General features: G+C 35.4%; 1 protein-coding gene across 8 annotated transcripts; it reads left to right on the top strand.

The window, feature by feature from the left end:
* LOC135586432 (U-box domain-containing protein 51-like) lies at nt 1-26,389 on the top strand. 8 transcript variants are annotated; one of them, XR_010485846.1, is made up of 19 exons: nt 1-247; nt 2,339-2,715; nt 2,827-3,030; nt 4,629-4,820; nt 4,949-5,208; nt 6,739-6,864; nt 7,066-7,140; nt 8,223-8,318; nt 9,443-9,529; nt 10,651-10,771; nt 13,500-13,770; nt 14,956-15,079; nt 15,168-15,187; nt 15,278-15,434; nt 24,673-24,961; nt 25,053-25,125; nt 25,209-25,312; nt 25,549-25,669; nt 26,056-26,193. XR_010485846.1 is itself a non-coding variant. In XM_065103212.1 (18 exons), exons 2-17 carry the CDS (start codon nt 2,470-2,472, stop codon nt 25,289-25,291), a joined length of 2,424 nt encoding a protein of 807 aa, XP_064959284.1. In that variant the 5' UTR covers nt 1-247; nt 2,339-2,469; the 3' UTR covers nt 25,292-25,312; nt 25,549-26,389. The 8 variants fall into 8 exon arrangements, 6 of the variants coding, with proteins under 6 accessions (XP_064959284.1, XP_064959283.1, XP_064959286.1 ...); XR_010485845.1 differs by having other exon boundaries at nt 25,209-25,321; XM_065103212.1 differs by having other exon boundaries at nt 25,549-26,389.
* Nucleotides 26,390-26,919: the final 530 nt, after the last annotated feature.

The raw sequence follows: 26,919 nt of genomic DNA, 5'->3' as shown, positions 1-26,919 counted from the left end.
TTCTTTTGTTCGTTCATTTCCTATCATATTTTTATCCTTCTCACTTTCTCGCCTTCTGTTGATGCCCTAGTTCTCTTCGATTTCTTTCTTCTCGGTATTTGGGCTCCGGATTTCGATGGGCGTGCGGATTGGGAGATCTAGATCCGTGATCTTAACCGGTTTCTTCGTCCAAGATCTGAATTCGTGACCATTTATTGGATTTGGTGAAGATGAGCGAATTCGTTCGCCAGTGATGGATTGATCGAAGGTGTGTTTTCATCGGTTCTATTCTGGTTCTGTTCCAATGCGTTCATAATTGGTTGAGTTCTGTTGGAGTTGTGTTGACGACGATGAGGTATTTTGGCTCTTTACTCGCTTTATCTTTGGAATTTGATTTGATTTCCTCGAGGAGGGCAACATAAGATTGAGATATCATCGATTGATTGATGATAAGGAGAATCGTGCTCTGAGAACCTTCCGATGTTGGAGGTTTGATGACCATTGTTTTGGTAAATCTTTTGATAATGCACCCTGGTTGATGTTATTGTCCATGACCTCATGGTTCACTAAAACATGGAGGGATAGCTGATTTGGGTAAGAAATATTAGTTTACGAGATGTGGTGATTTAGCAATTAAAAGCTGTTTTCTATAGCTTGTCCATGTGATCACTTGTTTCTTATCTGTAAAAGAGCTGACCGTACGTCAGAGCCTTCAAAACCATTGTTTCTCTTTTGCCCAACAGTATATGTTCGTTCTTACAGAATGTGCAATGGCTGCAACCCGTTACAGTTTATGAATTCTCTGGATAAGTAATCACAAACTTTCCTGGTCATCACACTTGGAATTCTTCCATGTAAGTTGATGTAGGTTACGTCACAGGGAAATGACAGTGCTTGTTACAGGAGATTCTAGAAACCCTGATAAGATTCCATGCATAAGCAATAAGGATTGTACTAGCTTCTGATATATACTCCTATCACCAAAAATATTATTCTGTTTTTAGGTTTTATGCATTAGTTGAAACTTGGTAGACTTATGCAGTCAATTATATTTGTGAGCCTATGTCTGTGCCTGACTATGTTGATTGATTCTTGCTTGGAAGCTGACAATGGCCACGATGCCCTCCATGTGCTTGATTGAATTTCTCTTAAACTTGGATCCATTAAATTACAATATGTTCTAAAACTTATGTGCTAATGATTTAATCATTCATTATTTGAAAGTCAGTAGCAGTATTTTTTTCTCCAAGACTTCTTAATGATTGATCACTATGGCAGTGACTTAAAATCAAGATGTTTTGTTTTACCATTGATCTTCAATCTTATTCAAGCCTCTAAACTTATCGCTAGATTTTTTGGCAAAGTCAACCTTGGGCTGGAGGGGTTTGAGACCTAAAGGCTAGTTGGCCTCTAGTATAATCTCATGTAAATAAACAAGCAATTATATAGAGTTTCCTTAGATTAAGAACAAGACTGAAACTTTTTTTGCTGCTGTCATTTTGGTGGCATTGTTGAGTTTATGATACTCATTTTAATATTATGTTGGATATGGAAACTATGCAGAATGCTCTACATGATTATTCAGACCTATAAAAGCTGATTTTCTTGTGATTGGTATGTTAAGAAAAGCTTAAAGAAATCCTTTATTCTTTTTCCCATCCTGACACCAAAAAAGAAATCCTTTATGACTTAGAAAATTGTCATTTTCTGGTGTTTATTAATTTAGACACCACATTTTCAACTGGTGACTAAGAGTTCTTGTTTATTGTGGATTTCTGTGACCAACTATATAATTTAATTTTTGCGATGGTTTTGGCTGTAGAAATATCTGATATCTCTTTTGCAACACTTGCAAATTCTTTTTATATTTTCTGCGTTATGCCATTAGATCTCATTTATTGTCAGCACTGGTATTAGTTTTATGGAAGTGATGATGGCTGAATGCACATGCTTGGATATTTTTGTTTGGTTAGTGATCTTGTATCTTAGAAAATTAGAATTCCTGCACATCCTTTTTACTTCGAATGGCTTTAGTTTCAATAGTGAAATCCATCTCAAAGTTTGGTAAATATTGATCATTTCAAAGCCTAACATCTGATGTAGAATAACATTTGGAAGTCTTTTAGCTACTTAAATGCCAATTTCGGTTCTACTTTCATACTAATACATCATAGCACAATGGTTAACTTGTAAGAGCTAAGGTAAGTTCTTATACGCATGATGCAACTTCTGCTTTTTACAAATCTCATGATGAAGTTTATTTTTTGTTAGGATCAAGAACATGTGATAATCAGATTGTTGTCAGTTTCTTGTATGCTTTTTGAGCTTTTTGCCTAACCCAGATTTATTATATTTGTAGACATTAGGAATGATGGAGGAAGAGAATTTAATAGAAAAAGTATTTTGACCTTCTTGGTGGTCCTTCTTTATATAGTACCCAATTTCCTCTATGGGGTGAGAAGTGAGTGGCAGTTTTATATTTTCTGAAAAATGGAGTTGTCAGGTGATTCAACACAATCTGAACCAGGAACTTCTAATGCTGCTTGGTGGGCTTCAGATCTTATAGAAAATTTAAATTCTGTTTCTTTGGCCCCACGAGAAGAAACTTTGACTACTGGAGAATCTGCAAGTGATGTGAGGCTAGCTGTACACTCATCTCAGGTTGCTTCTCAAATATTGTGGTCCACTGGAACCTTTTCAGGATTGATACCTAATGGCTTCTATTCTATCATTCCAGTGAGAAATAGAATCATTTACCAGATATTTTTAATTTGCTATCTCTATTATTTCTTTAAATTGTTTTGATTCCCTTGAGCAATAAAAAGTTTATTTTTTTAATTAATGCAGGATAAGAAACTCAAGGAGCTATTTGACACTATTCCATCTCCTGATGAGCTTTTCTCTCTTGGAATGGAAATGTCCATGGCTGACATAATTCTTGTAGATGCAGAAAGGGACAAGAAACTCTCCATGCTGAAGCAATTAAGTGCTGCCATGGTGAAAGGAATATATGCGAACCCTGCTTTAGTAATAAAAAAGATTGCTGGTTTGGTATGTTCTTTTTACTCTTCCTAGTTTGGCAATCCTAAAAAAAAAGAGTCATTTTCACCCAACTAGCGTGCAACAAATTATCAAGGGTTGACTCAGTCAAACACTTTAAACCAGATTGCATTAGTTGTGGTTTTTTGTTACATAGATGTGGTCCTTCAGGTTTTGTAATACATAACTGCTCTGATATTTTGGGCGATCTCCAAATTTGTTTTGGTTTCACATTGAACATTATTGTCATTCTAGATCAATCTCATAATTGCACTTTTTGACTTGTAGAAATTTCGTAGTCCAGGAAAGTAAAATTTCACAATTAGAAAGGATGAGTTTGGAAATATGATGAACACATTGTTGATATGTAGCAAATTTGAAGGTTGAAAGGGTGGCAGATGACACCTTTCTCAACCTCATGAGTTTCTTAACTTGTCTTGTTACCAACTTATGCAAAATAGAGTGTCATGACACTCTAAATCTATGTATGGCAATTGCACTGATACAACAAAATAATTAAAGATAACTGAATATATTTGATGGAGTGCAAGGAATGGTGGAAATTGTGAAGTATACTAGAATCCGTAAGCAACACACATCAAAGACAGTGGAAGATAGCTATAAGGCCATGCAGCCTAAAAATGCATCATTTCTTTCATAAGAATTTTATCATAACTTATTAATAAACACAATAAAAGGAAAATATATGATTACATAAAGATTGGTAGCATTTCACTTGTGAAATAACTTTCTTAAAACCGAGGTAAAAGTGTGGATTTTCTTAATCAAAGTTTTGCAGGTGAGGTTTACTTTTGTTTTACGACTATATTTAACTAACCTAGACACATCCATGGGTCTAAAACTTTTTTCCCGAATAAAAGGATGTACCCGATACACGAGGCTTTGCCAGTGTGGGTCAGACTATTTCTTTGACTTGAAACTTGGTCTCTTGGGTCACAAAGGAACAACATTTCCTAATAAGATCCCAAAACTTATGGTAAGTTGGTAACTCCTTTCTAAATAAAATAGATCTAACCATATTAAATTACTCTCCGCAATACACAACGATATATTTGTGCAAGAAAAATTAGTAGAAATACATTGGCTCAAGTCTCAACTAACATGATGTCAAATTACATAGCAATGAATAGTTGAATATCAAAACCTTTATATCTTTGCACACCATACACTGAGATTGGAGAGAAGTACTTTATGGAATATTATATGAATTAATTTATCCCACTAAATAATGATGTTTTGGCTAGTCTACTTTGTCATTAGATTATTATTATCTCATTCTGTATAATTCGTCAGGTTGTATTGATGACGTTTAAGAGAAGGAAAAGTGTTAGTTTTGTGAAATCGACCAAACCATTAGATTTTGTTTTTACACATTTAAGAAATATAATCCTGGTTATGGGTGCATTTGCTAAAGCATGTTTTATGTTCTATTTGTGCCTTTGTGGACATTTATATAGACATCAGAATATACATTGTTGCATCTACAGTAAGTTGAATATAAGCTTGAAATATGTCCACCCATTATTCAGTAGAAAAATTATCCTCATCATTATTTCTGGTCTTGTGCTTAATTGCTGATTCAAAATCAGGTCTTTGACTTCTATAAGCGTCCAAATTCAGAGCTGAGTCCTGCAAAAGCTTCTGTAGATGATATTTCTCATTTGATGGATAATAAAGGTATCCAACTTCTAGGGCAGATTAGGCAGGGATCATGCCGGCCTCGCGCAATTTTGTTTAAAGTTTTGGCAGATGCTGTTGGTCTTGAGAGCAAACTTGTGGTGGTAATAATGTTACATTGCAGTGTGCTTAGATTGATCTTCACACATTGAACTATGAATATATACTACATGGATTTGCAAATTTTAGCCCTACTTAAATTGTCATTTTGTCAAATTATGTATACATACAGGGTCTTCCTAGTGATGGTGGTGTCGAATGCATAGACTCATTCAAGCATATGTCTGTGGTAGTTGTGCTGAATTCTGTGGAGCTGCTTGTCGATCTTATGCGCTATCCTGGACAGTTAATTCCATTTTCAACCAAGGCGATCTTTATATCCCATATTTCTGCAGCAGGGGAGAGTGACTCTGCTGAGTATGACTCTTGTGATTCTCCCCTTGAACCCAATAGTCCATTATATGGGCTCTCTGACAAAGTGGAGGCTGCAGGGTATGATATTTACATTGATATGATATCAACCTCTTCATGGTTATTTTTTCTGGTGATGTGTCTCTGGTGCTGTCATTATAAAATAGCATATATTTATCCATGGGCTACTTGCCAAATATATGATGTAAAATGCTTCTGTAGCCTACTAAAAGAAGTATCACTGCCCTGCTATTTTCTTCTTCGCAATTATTTGGGAAGTACTTTAACTTATTCACCTTTGGATTCTTTTTTCCCAGCTCTCATGCAATCATCTAAAAAAATTTGATTTCATACGAAACTGGCACCAACAGATGGAGGATGGGGTATTAGAGCTTCAAACAAGTCAACCTAACTTGTTAATTGGATTTTTTTCTGAACTTTTTAGGATGAATACTTTTCCCTCGAGTTATAGTACTTTCTGAGACTAAATATCTTACAGTCTTATGAATATTATCATTACTATTTTAGTATTTTTCATGAGTGGCAGTTGAGCTTATTAGTTGGGAATTAGTGGGTCTTTTTTAAGATATTGCCATACTGTTAATTTCTTTATTTATGTTTTATCTGAAATGTAAATGTGCATGTACTATTTTTTATTGAAAAATCTCTCTACAAAGGTTTGGATGCTCTATCTTCAGTCTCCATTGCCTGTTTACCCTCTCTATGAATTTTCTCAATCTCCACATAAGCCCTCTTTCCATTTATATTCTTCTCTCTGAAGACTTACACTTTTCTTTAATATTTTTGCATCATCCTTAATCAGTTCACTAATTTTTGCCTTCATATTTCAAGACTGTTGAATCCTTTATGTAACATCAGTATGGATTATTTGGTTTGTTCTTTGCTTCCTTCTTGGTCTTTGCATAGTTAGACTATCTAATAATTGGAACCTTTTGATTAACTGAAACTATTGCAGTTTTTATCAGCCTTAACCTCTCTTAAAAAGTCAAATTCTGTGAACCAACCAACAACCCTTTGTGTTTAATTACAATATTCCTGTGAAACCTGTGAATAATTCAATTATTTGACCATCAGAGATCTCTCAGTTTTATTTCCTGTCTTACGACTAGGTTGATTATGTGATGATAACCAATATTTCCTATATCCTCTGGCCCACAATATGCTTGCTGGAAATGGTTGGTTTGATCCTGCATCAATTGAGCTTAACCTATAAAAGGTCTGACTTATCTTTACAAGGAAGTTCTTCACATCTAAATTATATTTACTGGACCTAATTTTTTATAGATATCTCCAATATTTTTCCTATGTTTCAAAGTTTTTGTCGAAATTGTTTTATGCTTTGGAAGTATATCATGTAGTTTTTAACAGAAAGACACTAGTCTTTTTGTTGTAAGTAGAAGCAAATAACTATTTTACTAGTTTTGTAAAACATATGGGCACCTAATGTTTTTCCAACAATTTTCTTGTTATTTCCTTATTTTTAAGTGTTGTTCAATACAAAATTGCAAAATTTCCTTATTTACTCTTTTTTTTTTTTTATGCCCCATATGTTTTTTGATGCATTCAAATCACCTAACCCTAATATGGCAGTTCAGAGCACTATGAAAATCTCCAATCTTCATATCAGCGTAGAGTTGACATATCGTCTAGTCTACTTGATCACTCATTGCGCAGGGTTATGCTGAGATCAACAACTTTTGCAGAGGGAAATTTAAGGTGATATTTGAGGTTGAAAATTGAAATGGTCAACCATTGATTCTCGTTTTTTTCACCATTCTTGTTTTAGAACTTAATTTAAGGCTAATATTGTCTAGTATCTTTTGCTTTCTTTCCACTTAATCACGTCAAATTCAGTTGTCTGCTTTTTGTTTATTTAACTTTTGCTTGGTTGGATGGCTGAATGAATGTATTACATAGTGAACCAGACATTGCAAATGCTTTCTGGAGGCGCAGCAGCAGAAAAGTTGCTGGTGGACGTACTGCTAGTTCAAGGTTTTTGTTGTTAAAATCCATATGGTTTTAATTTCCTGTGAATTTGTTATGCTTGTTGGTACAAAGTACAGGTTCATATAATCTAGCATCTTGATGCCTTTCTAAAGGGGTTTCGTCTTATACCTTTGTTTCTCCCTCCACTATTAGTTAAGGCTATGACTTGGTGTATGGCTTTCTTGTTGTTGTTGTATGACTTGGTGTACATTTGGGATTTCTATATGAATTTGATTTTGTTGGAAATTTTATGTTCATGGACAGTCCTTTTCTTTGATTGTTAAATCATGTGTCCTGATATAAGAAAATAACCAAAAATGAACCTGTGTTTCTGGGTTTGTTTTGCTAGGCTTGTTATTTATGCTTCATTTGAATCTGGATATCTGGTAATTTTGTATGCTTAGGAGGACGTTCTTGAAATTTTGTATGCTTATTAGGACCTTCCTTCAAGAGTTTTCTCTTTTCTTCTTCTTAAGTATCTCAATTAGACATCCTCAGTAGGAGTGTCTGAAGTGCTGATCACTCTTTTCATGAGTGAGGCAACCATTTGAACATCTATATCTTTGTGGCATGTGATCTCTGATGTAATGATTCAAGTTTTGAAATTATTTTATGTTATTTAAGAAATTGTAAACCCTATAATTTTAGCTATTACAACTGACGGTAAACAGACTTAAAATACCTACTGCTTGCATACTTGGAGATTGTGAAGGACACAAATACAGATTCACAGTGCTGTTCTGACATGTCTGTGGACAATTTTTTTTTTTGAGCAATTGATAGACAGATGTGGACAAGTTGATTGATTAAATAATATATATTCTGATTGAATGTTTAAATTTTGAAATGCCTTAATTCTACTATAATTATTTGCATATGGGAAATGTGCATGCTTATCTTACAAAACGATTATCTCATTTACATAACTTGGTGTTACTGTATTAATCTGTGACTTTCATTAGTATATTCTTTTTGTTTCTCCCCCTATAGATTATGAAAACTTTTAAGCATGTTTGCGACATTGAAATTTAGTTATTACTTGCAGTACAAAGCTTTAGCATTACGTCTTGTTGTTTTGATACTTGCAGTCCAGAACATCCTGTATCTAGAGCACGAGGGCGGTCCATGCTTGGTGGTGATAGGCAGTTGTTTAGAGAATATGCAGATGGCGTGATCATTTCAAGGTCCATTAGCTGTCTGTGCTTTAGTTATTCTAGTGTTTTCCTTTCATATTTTTCTTTCAGCTTTTCTTGGAATGACTATTATTCATGACCATGTAAAGTCTGATTCTTACTTGCAAGTCTTTCCAAGTGCAGCTTGATAGTTTTATGTTCTTAGGGATTTATATTTCTTTAATCATTGGAATCCTATTCCATGTACTTACTAGCAAACAATCTGATTTTTATCTCTATCATCTGCTTTATCGTGCCCTTCATCTGCCTTTGAGCATAGTCAAACCCCCCGTGCTTTTGTGAAACCTTTATCAAACATGCTGACTTCAGTACTTAATCACCTTCCCACCCACTACTAACTCTAGCTAGTTTGTGACTTCAGTACCTGAACTAATAGCTCAGGTTGTTACTGTCATAGTTGTAGTTAGGCAGACAACTAGTGCAACTAGAAGAAATTGGGAAAATTCTTGAAGTTGGAGGTTATCAACTAAGATAATGCTTTTCACTTCTTTGATGGCACATGCATATTTAATGACCAGGATATTGAATCAATGCCCTCTTCTACTTCAATCTATCTACATGGGTATACATGGTAAGCTCAACTCTCATTGGTGTGAACTGGGAGTGTTGCATGAGTTTAATCCTATATGCAGTAGTTGGAAGAGAATTGGCCTAATCGGTAAGGTTTGATAAAATTGGTCTGCTACTATTAACTTGGAATTAAACGTTCTGGACCAGTGACTCAAGCCTCTTAAATTAGTGATTTAATTATGTCAGGTCATGACAAATAGTATTAACTTGACTTAATTTATGCGGTAATTGCAAGAGAATTGACTTAATCTATAGGGTTTGATAAGCATTGTTCTATTACTGTTAACTTGGACTTAAGTGTTTTGGACCAATGACTCAAGCCTATTAAATTAGTGATTTAATTATGTCAGGCCATGACAAATATTATCATAGCAAACCTAATATTGGACATGGTGAGGGACTTAACTATTTTTAATATAACCTTTGTTGTCTGTTGTATTTTTAGCTTTTTTGTGTGGGAACTGATTGTGTTTTGGTATTCTAGTTGCATCTAAATGCTTATAGCATACCCAAACAATTACAAGTGTTCTCAAACTCACTTGCAGGTCAGATGGTGCTTCAACATCTGATGCTCGTAGGGCACGAAGAAGAAGCATTAGCTTTACCCCGGAAATTGGTGACGATATTGTGAGGTTGGTGTACATTTTAGTTCAATTTATTGTTTTTTATGCATATATTGTAGCTGAAACTTCGGTATATCTATTACACCTTCACTTTTCATCTTCACATTTTGTTGTTATTCCGTTTACATATTTGTGAACCAAGTACATAGTAAATATTTTCTGGATTTAAATATCTGGATTGATTATTATTTTGACAACATAACTGTGTCCATATCAAGGAATTCCGTTTTGCCTAACGGGTACATACCGACTAGTATATATTGGTTTGGGCATGAACCGGTGATACATGGACCAGGCCCATTTTGGACGGTCCGGTCCGGTCCAGCTACATGGGAAAAAAATGCATCTCCTCCTCATGCTTGCCATCCAGGTTGCCCAGCTCTAATCATGAGACCTTCGACAGATGTCACCCTTCGTTGCCCACTTTTGTAAGCTCCTCTTCTTGTCTTCTTTCTTTCTCTTCCTCCTCCTTCCTCTTCCTTCACCTTCGGCCACCATCTCCTTTCTCTTCCTTTTTCTTCCTCCTCCTCTGCCACCTCTTCATTCTTGGTTCATATTGTATATAAGATTTTCTTGTAAATGATTCTGATAACATGAACGAAACAGCATACTTGATCATACAGTGTAGTTGTTTCTACAATGTGAAATGTATTGTCATGTATATGCATTTAGAACTCCTTTAAATTATTTATGGATGTTCATTAAACCACTCTTAGTTAACCAAGGCACATCATTCTGTTTGCATGTTTTATTTAGACATTCTTTTTAGAACAATGTGAACAAGTAAAACAAAAAAGTTCTATTTGAGTCCTTGATTTGGAATAAATAAACTAATGTATTTTTGTATGTAACATCATTATAGAATGCAGTAAGCATATGAACATTATATAATTCAAGTTATTGCATTATGCATTATGAATTCTTGGATGATGATAATTTGTATATGGCTGTCATGTTCCAGCAACTGCTCGATTTTGTTTTTGCTTTTTTCTATGGGAAAACATTTATTGCTCTTCTAGTTGTTACTTGTGTGAAACATATACCATTGCTTGATTGTGCATATTAATCTTCATACTTTTGGCCTCATGTTTTGATAGTCTTTCATCTTTCTTATAGAACTTCCTTTCCAGGGCTGTACGAGCAATGAATGAAGCTCTAAAACAAAAGCGTTTCTTAAGGGATCATGATGGTGAAGGTTCAGGCTCATTCTCTATGAATGATAAATGCAGGTTGAATGATCCACCAAGTAATGTATGTATCCTAGTTCCTAGGTTTTCTAATGCTTGCTTCTTGTTTTTACATTCTTATTCATCATTTACACCATGTTGTCATAAAAAGTTACACGTTACAAGATTTTACCACTCTGATATGTATTGTTGTACATTATTTGATAATGCATTGTGTTATCGAGCTCAAATACATATTTCTCATCTTATTGGCTTTCTATTGTCATATGGATCTCATCTTATCTGATGATTCACATATGCGAGTGCTATTCAAATTCCACCATTCTAATCTTGTTAAGATTTTCATGCTTGTTGTCATTTATGTTAACAATAAGATATTATGAGGCGACTTGTGTCATGACAAAGGTATAGCAGCACACTCTAGTCAATGTGCTTGTGGTAGTTGGTATGAGACCCATGATATAACATGGCAACTGTTACATACCATATGCCGATGAAAGAGCAATTATTGTTTAAGGATCTGCTGTTGTATTATCTTACCCAAACTCTTTAATGTTTTTTCACTTACTTGCTCCATATTGTATTATTCCAAGGCTACATTCATATTTACTTCTTTATCGTCATAGGCGTTATTTCTGTGTAGTATCAGGATATTTGTTGTGCTGATGTTTCTTATAGCTTCTCTAGGACATATAAGAGACGAGGTTCTTAAAGATGCCTCAGTGGAAGATGTCCTTATTGTAGGGAAATCTAGGGGCGACATCATATATGCAGCGGAAGAACAGAAAATAAAAATCCCCAAATTTCTCATAAATTATGTTTGTCGTCGTGCGAAGATTGATGCGCAAAATCCATAAAATAAAAAACTGCGTATATAAAAGATTGTGTTTTACCTAGGGAGATCGTATATCTCTGAATTCTTGCAAATATGTAAAAGAGGATATACGATCTCTCTAGCGATAATCCACACAGCAGGAATGCTGCGATGTTCCTTAAATCTCCATGTCTGCTATCTGAGGAGGAGAGAGGAGAATAGGAGATGACAACCAAGAGAAGCTCTAGCCTAAGAACCTTTGGTTCCCTCCTATTTATAGAGGTTCCTTGTCAGCTTAGTTCTAATGGATCCTACCTTATTGGGTATTGGATCTTCATCCAACTATCCAAGCCTCTTAGATTAGTAGATCTCTATTCAATAATCTCTCATTGGCTCGTATTGGATCTCATCCATAAGATTCAATAATTCAGGGGTTTATTGGATATCCAATAAGATAGGAGCTTCGGCGGATATCTCATATCTGAATCTCTACTCGTCGCAACGCCTACCATATGTGTGTGACCATCTAGGCCCAATATTGAGCTAGCTGTGAGTCATACATGTCAGAATTCCTTCTAGCTCAATGATTCACTCGACTCATCGACTCCGAACGTATTAGGCCACTATGCTGCAGTCCCCAAACGATACAGGGGAATCCAATCCATTGGACATGTTTGTCTTTAGTTACCTTATATCTATAGTCCCTCATTCATCTAATATCCCAGAGATCGTATATACCGGGCATGGTGATATCAGACTCATATAGTTTCTACTCGAGTCTCGCTTTAATCGGATTCTCCCGGAGCTCTCTTTCTCTCTCAATCCGAATGACTCTGGTTTGGGATTTGTCTGAGCAAAAACACATGAGATATCCCTCTCATGACACCGAGAGTGGATGATCCTATATCGACACTCAATGGTTCTCGTAAGGTTGCTTGTCACTCCTGATAATCGGCTGTGCTATATTTGAAACTTTCAAACCCATAAGTGTGGTATCAAAGAGTGAAGTACTAATACAGGACATCCTTGGTGTCTTAAATCTAAGGACCAGGTACATCACTAGGACAACAAAATCGTTGTCTAACAATGAGGTATCATTAACCATCTATCATTAACAATGAGGTATCATTCTTCAATGAGCACTTGCACTGTAGCCTTAATGTCCCCACATGAGCAGCTATGAGACCAGCCGCCTCCATCATATATAGGGGTATACAATTCACCAGTCTGTTCGATTATCTCGATGTCCCTTTCGAGTAACCTATGACCGGGATTATTTAGAATCTGTGTTTAAAGGTGAATCAGTCTCATTATCGTGATCTCGTCACGATCTGATTCTCATTGCATAAATTCATGGACATCAAAATATATATACGCAACAAGTAATATAAATTGATAAAATATCAAATAATATAATGAGCAAAATGAATGCGTATCATGTCACACGTGTTATTACTCACGTGATTGGCTTGCAGGGAACTTATGACTAGCACTTATCTCTTTTTTTTGTTTTACTTGCAATGATAGTGTTTCATTGTGTCACTGAACAATGACATGTTGTCGAAGAGTCACTGAGTTTGTAGCAATGCAGCATTGATTTATGTCTAGGTCAACATATTTTGTCATTACATGAGATCTAGGTAAGACAAGTTTAATTCTTCTCAGAATAATGGAGGGTGTGAGTCCCACCTTGAGAATTACCTGGATACCCACATCAACAATTATATAAACCGGAACCTTTTGAAGATGAAGAGAATAAGCCTGGTGGTTAGTTTGTTGCTATGAAACTTTAATGTTTCACATTTCTCATCGCATTTTCTTTGACTAGGTCATTCTACATTCTACCTTTTTTTCATGCTCTTTTGCTAAGTCTACAGCTGTGAAGCTAGTCTTTTGATGTATTGCCCATTTTTCCTATACAGCATTTGTGGAACTATAATTTTATGTGATTTAAACTTCAAGTCGGTTTCTTTGTCAGGATGAAGCATCTGGCAGACTTTCTGATACATGTAGTAATTTCCGAAAGCAGACAGGTTCAACTCAGAAGGCTATATCATTGCCCTCATCTCCTCATGAATATAGGGGCCAGACATTAAAGAGAAGTGGGGACTTTCTAAGAACAGAAGTCATGGAGTCAAATTGGAACAAACTTTTGCAGACATCTCCCTTTTTGAATAAGCCTTTATTACCTTTTGATGAATGGAACATTGAATTCTCAGAGTTAACTGTTGGAACACGTGTTGGAATAGGCAAGTTAGCTGAAAAAATATTTCTCTCTTGCATATTATTCCTGCAATTTGATTGTTGTTTACTTTGAATTAAGCTGCGCTCATATATGCTCATATTATCTATTCATGATCCTTTCTTATTGGTAACTTATATCTGCAATAGCGTGTCACATCAGTCCTAACTCTTTTGTTGCATTACTAAAATCTAGCAGATGGATCCATTCCCAACTTTTTTCTTAGTGGATTGGGCAATTATGTTCAAGAAACTCAAGTGGATTATATCAAGCTATATCTGTTGCTTAGTGTAATATGCTGGAATGATACTTTCTTTCTGTTGAAACCATTGTATCACCATAATATTTTTGGATTTATTTTTTGTTGCACTTAATGGAGCATATTATTAAAATTTAAAAATGTAAATAACTACACAATTATGTGTGTTGTGATGCGTGAGCAACTAGAAGCAACATTTCTGTGGTAAATTAAATCCTTAGCCCAATCGATTGTCCGTTGACTTCAGAATTAGATGAGCCAAACTAATATATTTAAGATATACATTTTTAATCACCGATTAGCATCAAAAAAAGAAATTTCTTTTAATATCAGAACCTACATTATTTTCGCAATAAGTCATGTCACAATATGCAAGATAAGTAAAAGAAATTTTTATAGTTGATTGGAAGATTTCGAGAGCCAGGAACATTTGGATACATCACAGTTCTTGATAGAATGCTCATATGAGGTCCTAGGAGTAAAGGGCATGTGGTCCTAGGGATATCTTGCACAATTTGGTAAGATTTCAATAGAATGCTTACAATGAACCACATCTGTTCTGCCATTGTGTCAGTACACAGGTGCACCTAGTACCTTTCATGACAACATAATTTTTTTCATTCTTATTGTGTGCTGAGGCATGCCATACCATCCTGATTGGTACACATCTTCCAGTAAGTTACCGGTATTGGTTTCAGTATTGGTATTTTAAACCTTCTTGTTCTTGCTGTTTCAATTTGATTTCTATCACCTGAAAGAGAGATGGTCTTGAGGTTTTTAGTTTATGAAAAACAGAAAATGTGAAACTTTTCTGAACAATGTTCTGATCATAAGCATTTCTATCTGCCTGCTATATGCTGTTGTTCATTGGGGACTGATGACCTGCTAAGACACAGGATGATAGACTTAACAATTTGTTTCGTCTATCTTTAGGATTCTTTGGGGAAGTTTTTCGTGGCATATGGAATGGTACTGATGTTGCAATAAAAGTTTTTCTGGAACAAGATCTGACAACTGAGAATGTTGAAGATTTTTGCAACGAGATATCTATACTGAGGTATCACTTCCTTGTCGCTTATAAAGATCTAAAATTCTCTTTCTATTTTCTGATGCTTTGTTCTTACTACATTTTTTTTCTTTTTCAGCCGTCTCCGGCATCCTAATGGTAATGATTTTCTGCTATCATGTGATAGATTAACAATGAATTTTCCACACACAATTTTCTTCACTTACCTTTGTTTTATTTCTTCTGCAGTTATATTGTTTCTTGGTGCATGTGTGAAGCCGCCACACCTGTCATTGGTTACAGAATACATGGAGATGGGATCTTTATATTATCTTATACATACTAGTGGCCAGAAAAGGAGGCTAAGTTGGCGTAAGAGATTAAAAATGCTTCGTGATATTTGCAGGCAAGCATCAATAATATCATACTCATCTTCTGCATCAATAATATCCTACTCATCTTCTCTCCTATGGTTATCCATTTTTCTGTGTCTCATATTTGCTTTACCATGCTTCTGTTTTGAGTATTTATCTTCTGTAATTTGCATCGTGGCATAGCCCCCTTGTGCATAGGATTCTCTTAGAATGGGATGAATTGCCTAACCATTTATATTTGATGGATATTATTAGATTCTTAGTTGTCGATGAAAATATGCCTTTAGTGTTTCTTTTCTTTTCTTATAATCACTCCTTTATTCATTTTATTTATTTTTATTTTATTCTCTAAAGAAGGCATTATCTCTTTTCCCTTCCTATAGCCCATATTCCATTTCTTATCAACAGTTTTTTGTCCATAATCTACTAAGTGTGGAAGATTTTGGAGGTCGGCACCTCAACTATTGTCATGTGTTGATATATCTGATATTAAGACATCCTTATTTCTTTGTGTACAATATTGCCATCAAAGGTTGCCATTTCATGGCACAAAGGTAGGATAATACCTTTCTAGCATGGAACAATTCCATGTTGTGTTGTTCATGACACCCCTGCGCCAACCAACATAGGCCAATGTTGATCTTGTCATAGTTGATACATCCAGCATGGGTCAGCATGGTCTACGTCAAATTACTTTCTGAGACATCATGAGGTAACTCATGCTGACGCAATCTAATTGACAGTAAACATTGGCTATCATTTTACTAGATAAACTCTGCTTCAAAATAAACATACCTTAATTTTTTATCCTAGAATACTAGTATTAACTATAGATCGCCCACTTGTGTTTGGCTCGATTTCGTTTTATTTACTTCTGATATTTTTCGTAGCATTTTGTCCACATCATGGTAACTCCATTAGGCCACCTCGCAGATGCTGCTGGACCTCCTTAACAATAGGTCAAGGAACCTGTTGAAAATCCATTTAGTGTCCCTAAGAGTACAACAATGTTTTGTGTACAGAGAAAGGATGCTCCACTGTTCATTCACATGTTTGCATTAGGACTTTAGGGCATTCAATCAAGTAGATGATATTTTAATTGATGTAACCCTAATGGCAATTACATGTAAGATTGATGAAGATTCATACAGGTGTGTAAATATTATGAAAAATTATACATGTAGGTGAAGTGGAATCAGGTGGGCCCTACCACAAATGAGCTAACTTTAGTTTTACCTTCACCGTAAGAGTAACGATGCGACTTATTTTAGGTAGACATCCAAAACAATTCAGATTTCCATGTTAAAGATTTGTAGGACAGTAAGATAGTAAGATGATTTATTTAAGAAGATCAGAGTGAGCAGCATTAGCTTCATAAACTTTATAGAATTCAAGTGATGGAAAACTATCACAGTGAATGTGGTTGTTTTTGTGAGTCTATTTTTGCATTAGAAATTGGATAATGAAATTCCTTTGCATACATAATAACAAGGTTTGTGACGTTCATCTTCCTGGTCCAAATCTATGTATTGACTAGTCGGCGGTACGGTATGTACCACTTCGTATCGACGTATCATGTGTCGATACGATGGGGTGTACCGACAGCACGAAAAAATGATCAAAAATAGTTCCAAAGATTCATAAAAAATAAAAAAATTAGATTAGGGCTTTTCAGTTAAAAATAAATATAATTTTAGTATAATTTTAGTAAAAATAATATAAATTAGGAAACAATAATGGCATGTATCTTTTTTGAGCTTTGAGGAGTAGCTTTGTGATACGTTCCGAACCATCCTTTCGTTGATATTGAATTATCTACAAAGAAGTGATTTTAATTGTTAGATTATCTGTTAAACAACTTAAATTTTAAGATATAAATGAATCAAATAATTGATCGATAGAAATACTTAGTTCTACCACCAAAAAGAACGACAGGACTCCACGAGCGGTAGATCGGGGTTCTCGACCCTATGAATCTGTATATCAATTTAATATGTTTGTCAAATCCAATCCTAAAATTAATCCAATGACATAGTATACTGATACACCGTATGTCATTGATGCATCAATATGGTGATGATCGTAGTAGTCTGATCATTGTGAACCACACATGTCCGAGGTTGCTCCTAAGGCAAGTACAATTATGGAATATATTGATTCAAAGGTTAGAGAATGCCGTAACTTCTACTTTTGTCACTGATCTGTTGCTTCATATCATAAGATCGATCACCGTACTACTACTCGGAGAAGAATGACCAACAATCATCATATTGTTGTTGGCCATAAGATTCTCCATAATACAGTAGTTGTGAATATGATGAGCTCCGCTCTTTGTCTACTTCGTGTTGGCTCAGTCGTATCTGCTCAAAATCATCCATTGTCTTCCCCTTCCGTGTATAAATTTAACCAGCACCTCGTCGAGCTCCATTATTTGAATCTTGGGTCGTATGCATAAAATATTGCTACACGATCCATGAACCTTCCTCAAAATGTGTAGACAAGACCATTGACTCCTGACGTCGTCGCCATTATAGATCGAGGCATTGCTTTCCACATCATTGCCATGTTTCTGGATCGAGTGCGTTGCTGAATGTGATTGACAAGGTGTTTTGTTGTCCGACTTGATTCTTTCAAATAGTGCAACTAATACTACTGCCTTTCCCTTTGTCTTTGCCTTTGCACGCTGGGCGTCTCTAGTTCCTCGAGTAGTTTGACTTGATGTTGTCTTGCTCCTTTCATAACATACTGATCGAGAGGGATCTTCCTCTTACTGGGGTTGTGCTTTCCTCTTTTTTTTATTGCTTCAGTGACAAAACACGAATGACGTGAAAGATCTCTCACCTCATCAACAAGAGGATCCTCTTAATTCTTCTCTACTTTGACCTACTCTAACATCAGTTGTGAATCTTCGTTGTTGTGTTGAAGGTCGATGGGAACAATCTCTGGTTCCTTTGGCTCCTTGTCCAGCTCAACATATCGCAACCTTAGCCGCATGTTGTAGTGGACATATTTCAGTTTCTACAGCCATCTATACGATCATCTATTGTGGATCTTCGGGTGAATCAATATGAACATTGACCAGTTATGTTCGTAACCACTCAATGTTGTCACCTGCAAAAGGACATGTACGGCAATCTTCTTTAAATTTGGTGTGTCCCCTCCAAATTGTAGCCACCACTCGATTGTAAAAAGATATAAACAGGACTTTATTAGCATAACAAATAATTAACATCAAATATAGTTTATAATCAACATGTGTACAACTTTCCCTTACCAGGATCCATATTATAATGACACTATATAGTTATATCGTTGGAGAATGAACCAGTTGTTTCTTGAAATAATTGGCCCTTTATTTATAATAGCATCAACTACATCGATAGTGTTTAGCAAGAGTCGATATATAACATTTTTTTAATATCGATAATAAATCTGATCACGTTCCAAGACAATATCAAAATTGAATGGTCGGATTTAAATAATACGTTGGAAGACAAATAATTTTGTTAGTATGAATTTTTCAAATAATGAAAAAATATGAATTAAATTACACTGAATATGAATTTACCTGCATTATGGATGTCTTAGTCTATATGAACTTTAGCCCTGCGATCGATGATATATAAGTATTGCTTAACCTTAAAATTATCTATGAATGTTTTCTTGACCTCCTCTCTTGTTATAATTAGCATATGTCTAAGATAAGGTATTTAGGGACGTTTGTTTATATCGACCTTATAGAGGACAACATAAAGTGGTTCCACTCCTGTTACAATTTCATTCATGGTATCCCAAAATATAAAAGAAATAATAGTTTTTTTAATCGTTTTTTCATCGCTCGATCTCAAATACCTAGAATCGAACCATTTCTATAAGGTGACAATTGCCTTGAGACCCCACCTCTTTTGCTATATTGACTTTAAAGGTAATGAAATTTGTAGTAAACCAAGTGACTTCGGGTTAAAGTATCTCAACATTTGTATACTTTTGCATCAAGAGTGGACTCAATGATGATTATATATAAACCTTGTTATCAACTGTGCTCGAGCTATACACTTGTTAACTGATGGTAGCTCATCAAGATTCTTTTGTATTAGATCCATGCAATGAGTTACACATAAAGTCAAAAACATTGTTTTCCTTTTTTTCATCAATTGTAAATCGTTCTTGAAATTGGCTCCATTGTCGATAACTATCTAGACAATGTACTGTGATGTTGTCAATATAGTTTACATCTTGAATCTTGTTGGAAGCATTAACTAACTAATAAAAAACCTTTCCTCTGTTGCAATACATAAAAATTGATGATACTCAATCTTGTTGGCCCTATCCAATTGTTACACATTGATGTCCCACCATATTCATCCCACTGTCTCTTGAAGAATTTGATCCAATTATGTCACCTCATCTAAATACATGTCATGTATCTCCTTTGATGTTGGAGGTTTGATCCCCGTGCCAGCCTTTTGAATAAAGGAGACGATGCTCTGATAATATGGACTTTGGGTTGTGTTTGCTGGAATCATATGGAAGTTGAATCATTTAGCTATTGTCTTTCCAATATCCCGCTTCTTTTCTTCTATATATGCATCATCAATCCTTGTCTGCTTCATTATTTGTGGAGGATAGGCTTGTTGATCAATATTAATAATATATGGTGTTGACCTACTGCCGGGTCCATTGCGGATTATATCCCTCATGCTACCAATTCAATCTAACTGAGGAAAAGTAATTAGTTGCCTTATGCTGGCCGACCTCTAGAATCCCTATAGTGTAAACCCACTATAGGGATCATGCTCCCATTATGAGTTAGGTCATCGATACCTCATTGCTTCCTCATACATGTACTGATGCTCTAATGATGCACGAATATCAGCTCTAAGATCCAAGTCGATATCATTGTCACAACCCTTATGTTCATCATAAACTGGTTCCTACGTAGACTTGTAGTATTCTTCCTCTGCTCTTGCTTTCTCTTTAATTGTATCTTCCCTTTCTTGTTGTAACTTATCTTGAAATGATTTACAGATCTCTGTCGGAACCTTTTTGCATTTTGCAATATCGAAAAACCCGTCGGCTAAATGCATTTTCACGCAATGATTCTTCCACCCTTGCCGATGTAGTCACAATAAATGCATTGCCAATAATGAAGGCGCCCCTTTTAACTTTCGGGCATAATATCAAGCGTTATTTTGTGTCTATTTCTTTGGTGCTATGTTTCTATCAAAATTGAATTAAATAAGCAAGTTACGACTAGCCCTAATTTGAAATAATATAGTGCGATTATATGTAATCAACTAACTTTACCACTATAAACTTGTCAATCAATATATTCGACATTTAATACATATAATTTATTCAATATATGTCAAATTACGATGATTTCATAATTAAATACACGAATCACAATATTAAAAGCACTAGTTACTCCCTAATTAACCATCCTTTACCACAATAAACATGTTAAACACTCTAATAATTATTAAATACATAAAATTGATTCAATAAAGGGTTAAATAACAATAAATTTATCATTAAATACACTATTTACAGTATTAAAAAAACTTAATTAAATTTTAATTGGTCCTATTTTACTGTTATAAATATCTCAAACACCCTAAGAGGCATTAAATACCTAAATTTGATCCAATCTAGGTCAAATTACGATGAAATCATCATCTAATACATTAATCACACCATTAACATAGTTAATTATTCTTTAATTATTCCTCTTTCATCACTATAAACATATCAAATACTCTAATAGACATTAAAAATATTTAAGTGACCCAATATGTATCAAATTTTGATTAAATCAACATTAAATACACTAATCACAGCATTAACATTGTTAATTAATTCCTAATTAGTTTTCTTTCACCATTATAAATATGTGAAACATCCTAATAGGTATTAAAGACGTTGAATTGACCCAATATGGGTTAAATTTTGATTAAATCATCATCAAAACTATTAATCACAATATTAAAAAATTAATAAAATCCTAATTAAATTTATTATATCATCATAAACATGTAAATCACCTTAAAATACAGAGATTTGACCCATTGTGTCTAATTTTAAAAAAATCAGCATTAAACATACTAATCACAACATTAAATACCTTAATTACTGCCTAATTAACACTATTCTAAAATCACAAAGACCTCAAACAACATATTAGACATTGTGAACATAGAATAGGCTTAATTATCTCATAAATCATAAAAAAAATCGAAAAAAAAAAAAACATACATTTGATTAAATAGTTCTTCCTCTAACTTAGGTGTTAATTCTCTCTAATTAGCCTTTGAAGCTTGATCCAAACCACAAATCACAGTTTTGTGAAGCCTTAAGATAGTGCAAATGTGAGAATGAGAGAAAAAAGTGAGTGAGAAAGAGATTAAGAGAGTATGAGAGTTTAAGAGAGTGAAAGGGGGTGAACGAGGGAGAGGAAAGGGTTTAAAAATCCTTTGAAATAGAACTGATTGTGAGAACTAGTCTAAGTCGTTTGTTGGTAATGATCGAAATCTAATCGTTACTGGCCTAAATCAATCGGTACAGGTTGGTAACGATCGAATTTCAATTGTTCCAATCGGTACAAACCCTATGTTGGGTGATATGGAATCATTTAGCATATACCACCCGGTATAGGGTGGTCCACATACCAGTTCCCTATTGGACCGATATGTATCGCTTATATCGAGTGATATATCATGGCATTAGCAAACCTTGCATAAAAATAATGAACAACATATTTTGTGACCTTTTTTATCCTTTTCTGATCTTGTGTAAAGTTTACTGAAACATCTTACAAATTGACTCCACTTGCTACAGCTGATGAAAATGCAGAAGTGATTTTACATTCCTGCTTTTGTTAAAATTTTTCAGAAGCCAATACATGTGAAACACCTTGAGTCAGGCATTATATTAGATGCAGTGAGTGTCCTTAAGATTGGGTATATAATGTTACTGCCTATTTTTCATTGGATGTGGATTAGTTAATATATCATAGGCAAGGTATGCAATACCGTACCGTACCGGTGTTTCGAGGTTGGCTCGGTACGGTATCGACATACCGAGCGATACACCAGGGCATACCAAATGGTACACCAGGGTTTACCTAGCTATTTCCTCTTACTGTAGCATTATAGCACTACTACAGTGTAGCACTGTAGCACCATTACAACGTATTACTGTTGCACTGTAGCACGGTCGGTCCGGTAGCGGGCGGTCCGCGTACCGGTATGCCGTCAGACTGATACGTACCGCCCGTACTGGGCGGTACCATTCGAAATTGCATACCATGATCATAGGTTCGTATGAACCTTAGTAAAAAATTTCAAAGTGAGGTTTCAGCCCAGGCCATCAGAACTTTACAAGGACAAACTGAGCTGAGAATATGGTTCTCAACTTACCAACAGTTTCTATTGTTTATTGTGGATTTAAATTATTGTCATCTTTTTTTGTTCTATTTTGAGTTGCTCTTAAATTGATATTATTTTATTTGGACAAGACCATTTAGTACTTCTGAACTTTTAGATTGGTTCAGCATATGCTTGTCATGTTACTCTCCAATTGTTGCTTGTCTGTATCCAGTTATATAACCATTCTGATGGTGGATTTGTAGTTCTGTCAAACAACCAAGAACTTACTTGGTACCTGCCATTTAACTTGGTCCCAATTAGGACAACTCCATTCTCAAATTCTTTGTAGTAGTCCTCTCTTAAATATGCAATCTTCATTATTAGTCTTGCTTCAATTCTTGCACCAAGGTATGGAATACTGTTTGGGTAGGTCAATGTGATCTGATATTTACTGGTCTGACAGCCAATTAAGATGTCAACGGAATGGTTTGGCTTGATCCAGAATGGGTTGTACTGCCCAATATACGTGTTGGCTTGCTGGATGATAAAATAGCCTGGTACAATATAGTACTAATCAGTAAGTTTACCATACCTATTATTTTTTTTTAACAGTTGTATTAATAGTTGTTTCGTTTTCATGCTCTCACTCTCTGCCTCTGCCCTCCTCTGCTGCCACCTCCTTTACTTGCACTTCGTTTTCCTGCCATTGTGTACTGTTCCCATGTTGCAGTCATTTCCATTTTGTTCGGATTGTTATTTTCTCCAACTAGTATCTCTTCTTTTCCTCCTCTTTCTCCTTCTGCCCCTTTCCAGCTCCTCCTTTACCTCCTCTTCCTCCAGTTCCTCTGCCAATCCTCCTTTTCTTCCTCCTCCCCCACCTCTCTCTTTCTCTCTGGCCCAGGTGGAACCACTCCATTCCGAGTATCAATATGGCAGTGTGTCAGAACTGTACTCTTCCAGCCACCAATTGGTAACCTCAAATTATTATTATTATTCCGTATGATGCAAGGTAAATATGCTCATATATAAATGTTCTATTCTTCTGGGATTCTACATTACAGATACTAAAAGTCGAGCTTTCTTTTAACCTAAACTTCTGTATTGATTTGGGAAAGCTCAAAAAAAAAGAAAAAAAGAAACATCTTTGACTTGCCTTTTACATTTAAAACAAATTTTGTACAAATTAAATATGGCTGATGCTTATATGTATGATATATATCATGAAAAGGTGAAAGAAGCCATAAAATAGGAATATTTTGTTGCAGAAATTGTCAGGTATTTTTGTTTTATCTAGCTATTGCACTGCTAAATTTTCTATCTATTCAGTTCAGTGATCTTTTTTCTACAATTACTTGTTTACTTTTGGTTGATAGTTATGATTTATACATTCTCTTATATGATGCTTGCCATAACATTTTAGTTGAATCGTTAAAAGTACAAAATGATTTTAGCTTCATTCTGCTATTATCTAAGCAAAAAAAATGTTATTACTGCTCTATAGAGTGCCAGATAACTTCTGGCCAACACTAGAATACCTTCTGGTTATTGTTTCTCCACTCAAATTCTGTAAAGAATGACATTTTATTTTGGTACTCCCCTTTTGGAACTGACTGATTTTGGGCTGATTGCATATTCTGCTTTGAAGGAAAAATTCCGAGTACAAATTACATTTTGCTGTGCCCTTTTCATGCATTAATTTCCCCAGTTACTTGTTTGGTTGACAGCTTAGTTTTCTTCAAAAACTTGGATATAGGTGATCGGTGATGGTCCATTTAGAATGATAAACTATTTACTAACACTGTTTGCTTTCGCAAAGGAATTATCATTTGATACAAAAAGCATATATTTCTGCAATAAGTACTCTTATATTGTGGCCTGATTATTTATTCCGTGATATAAAAAGGGGGTTGATGTGCATACATCGCATGAAAATAGTCCATCGTGACCTAAAAAGTGCAAATTGCCTTGTGGATAAACACTGGACAGTCAAGATATGTGATTTCGGACTTTCAAGGGTGATGAAAGATAGTCCAATGAGAGATAACTCATCTGCGGGAACCCCAGAATGGATGGCTCCTGAACTCATACGCAATGAATCATTTACAGAGAAATGCGACATTTTTAGCCTTGGAGTTATAATGTGGGAGCTTTGCACTCTCAATAGGCCATGGGAAGGCATACCACCAGTTCAGGTAAGAGATGGTGTAGGTTTTTGTGCAAAATATGTTCTCTTGATAAAAACTCAACCTAAAAGAAACTACCTTCATTTTTTTGTGCTGTTAGGTGGTATATGCAGTTGCTAATGAAGGTAAAAGGCTAGACATACCAGAAGGCCCTCTTGGCAGCCTAATTTCAGGTATATCAAACATGGAGCTAGACTCTTTCTGATATCTTAGTTGTCCACTAATCAACTGAAAGTACTTTACATATCTGCTGTAGATTGTTGGGCAGAACCCAATGAGCGACCAAGCTGTCAGGAAATCCTCACTCGCCTCCTCGATTGTGAATACTCTCTCTGCTGACTTTTGTGTCGACTGTAGCATGTACAGCAAGTATACAGTCGTTTATTTCCTATCAGCCTTATTTGTAAATTGATTTATCCATTTTGTGTTGTGAAAGTAGAGCTAAGTGATTTATTGTTAGGAAATGTTACATTTGTGATAGAGTTGACTGTCTTCTGGGTCAATTGATACAACAACTTGCACCTTTTTATATTTATATCTTCGACAAAAATTTGTTTTTATTTTATCTCACTGGTGAGGTTTATTGGTTTTTGCAGGTTAGCTGGTCTGCCCATCTACATAGAGAAAACAGAGACAGCTTTCTCGAAGATTGTGCCTCCTCCTGCTGCCCTATACAAGATACCACTATCAAAGATTGGCCTCCTGTTTGAAACACGGGTACGGCCGCTCGTGAGGGTCTGTTAACCGGCCATCCCCTTCTGTGTCATCGTGTCCCTGTTCCACAAACTAGATTCTGCATTCTTTTTTTTTTGACAAACCACCAAGAGTGTCACCGCCTCTTCCAACTCTACGCAGTCAAACCCAAATCACAGCCCCAGATAAAAAGTCTTATGACCTGTTGCCATCACTACCTCTTTAATCCATTAGGTTGAAAAGAGAGGAAGAAAGATGAAAGGAAAAAAGCTGACTCCGACGTCTTGTTCATTAGGAGATCCAAGTTTGGACCGCAATATTCCCTCTCAGGGAACCCTCTATTTAAAGTTTTAATGCGCCTCGAGTTCTACTTTGCTGATCACTTTTCCTCTACATGTACATGGCTGAAGTGGCAGCAGAGCAGTTGAAAGCTGAGTTGGAGGCAGAGAGAGTAAAGAAGCCGCAGTTCGAAGTGGTAGCCGTGCTGTTGTCAGTTGAATTGAAGGTCAGAACAACAGTTTCCAAAAGTTGCGTTGACGCTCGACATCGTCTCATGTTCATACATGTTCCGCTGAAGATCCAGCGTCACTGGTGGGTCAGTCTTATTCTGATCATTTTATCTTTGTCAGAATGATTAGACTTTACAAGAAAATGAATTCATTTTTCTCAGGCGCATCCATTCATGCATGTAAAACAATATTAGTGATCAAGAACTAAGTTACGTGACTAATTAACCCTTTCTTCTTTTTTCTGTCGGTCATTATTGAAACGACTTTAAAGTAGGTATCAATCATCTATATGTTTGGCGACTCTCAACACGTCACAAATCAGTGTGCGTTTAGGTCTGGATGGTGAAGCAACAAGTTGTCAATAAGATAAGGGAATGACATATACTTTTGTGAGATGACCTATAAAATAAGTATAGGAATGTGTTGGGTAAAGAGAATGAAATAAGTGGATAACCCGTCTCGGTATAGAAAGAATAAAGGTGCTTTATCGCCGTGTGCCAGATGATGAAAGCATTATTATTCTTAATTAGCTGTTCCTTTTCTTCCATCTCTTTGATAGGGTTGATGCGTCCAATGCAGACCAACATTATCTAGTCAAAAATTCTCGAGACTAAAACTACGCATAATGGGGATCTAAACAGGCGTATGTGGAAGTTTGATGTACTCATGTTTAAGAATGTCGTGACTACCACAGGATTGAGAAGCCATATGTGTCACAAAGCAAAGAGGCTACAGGTAATTACTCTGAATCTTAGATGAGAGGCA

The sequence above is a fragment of the Musa acuminata genome, chromosome BXJ2-4 (assembly GCF_036884655.1).
Source record: "Musa acuminata AAA Group cultivar baxijiao chromosome BXJ2-4, Cavendish_Baxijiao_AAA, whole genome shotgun sequence".
Taxonomy (NCBI): domain Eukaryota; kingdom Viridiplantae; phylum Streptophyta; class Magnoliopsida; order Zingiberales; family Musaceae; genus Musa; species Musa acuminata.
This window is presented reverse-complemented; position numbering and strand designations above follow the sequence as displayed.

What these genes read in the sequence shown, in the direction of transcription:
- LOC135586432 (XM_065103212.1), top strand. Translation starts at nt 2,470, where the DNA reads ATGGAGTTGTCAGGTGATTCAACACAATCTGAACCAGGAACTTCTAAT. An exon ending in TTTGCAGAGGGAAATTTAAG is followed by an intron (nt 6,865 to 7,065) that starts GTGATATTTGAG and finishes TGTATTACATAG; the next exon opens with TGAACCAGACATTGCAAATG. An exon ending in AAGGCATACCACCAGTTCAG is followed by an intron (nt 24,962 to 25,052) that starts GTAAGAGATGGT and finishes TTGTGCTGTTAG; the next exon opens with GTGGTATATGCAGTTGCTAA.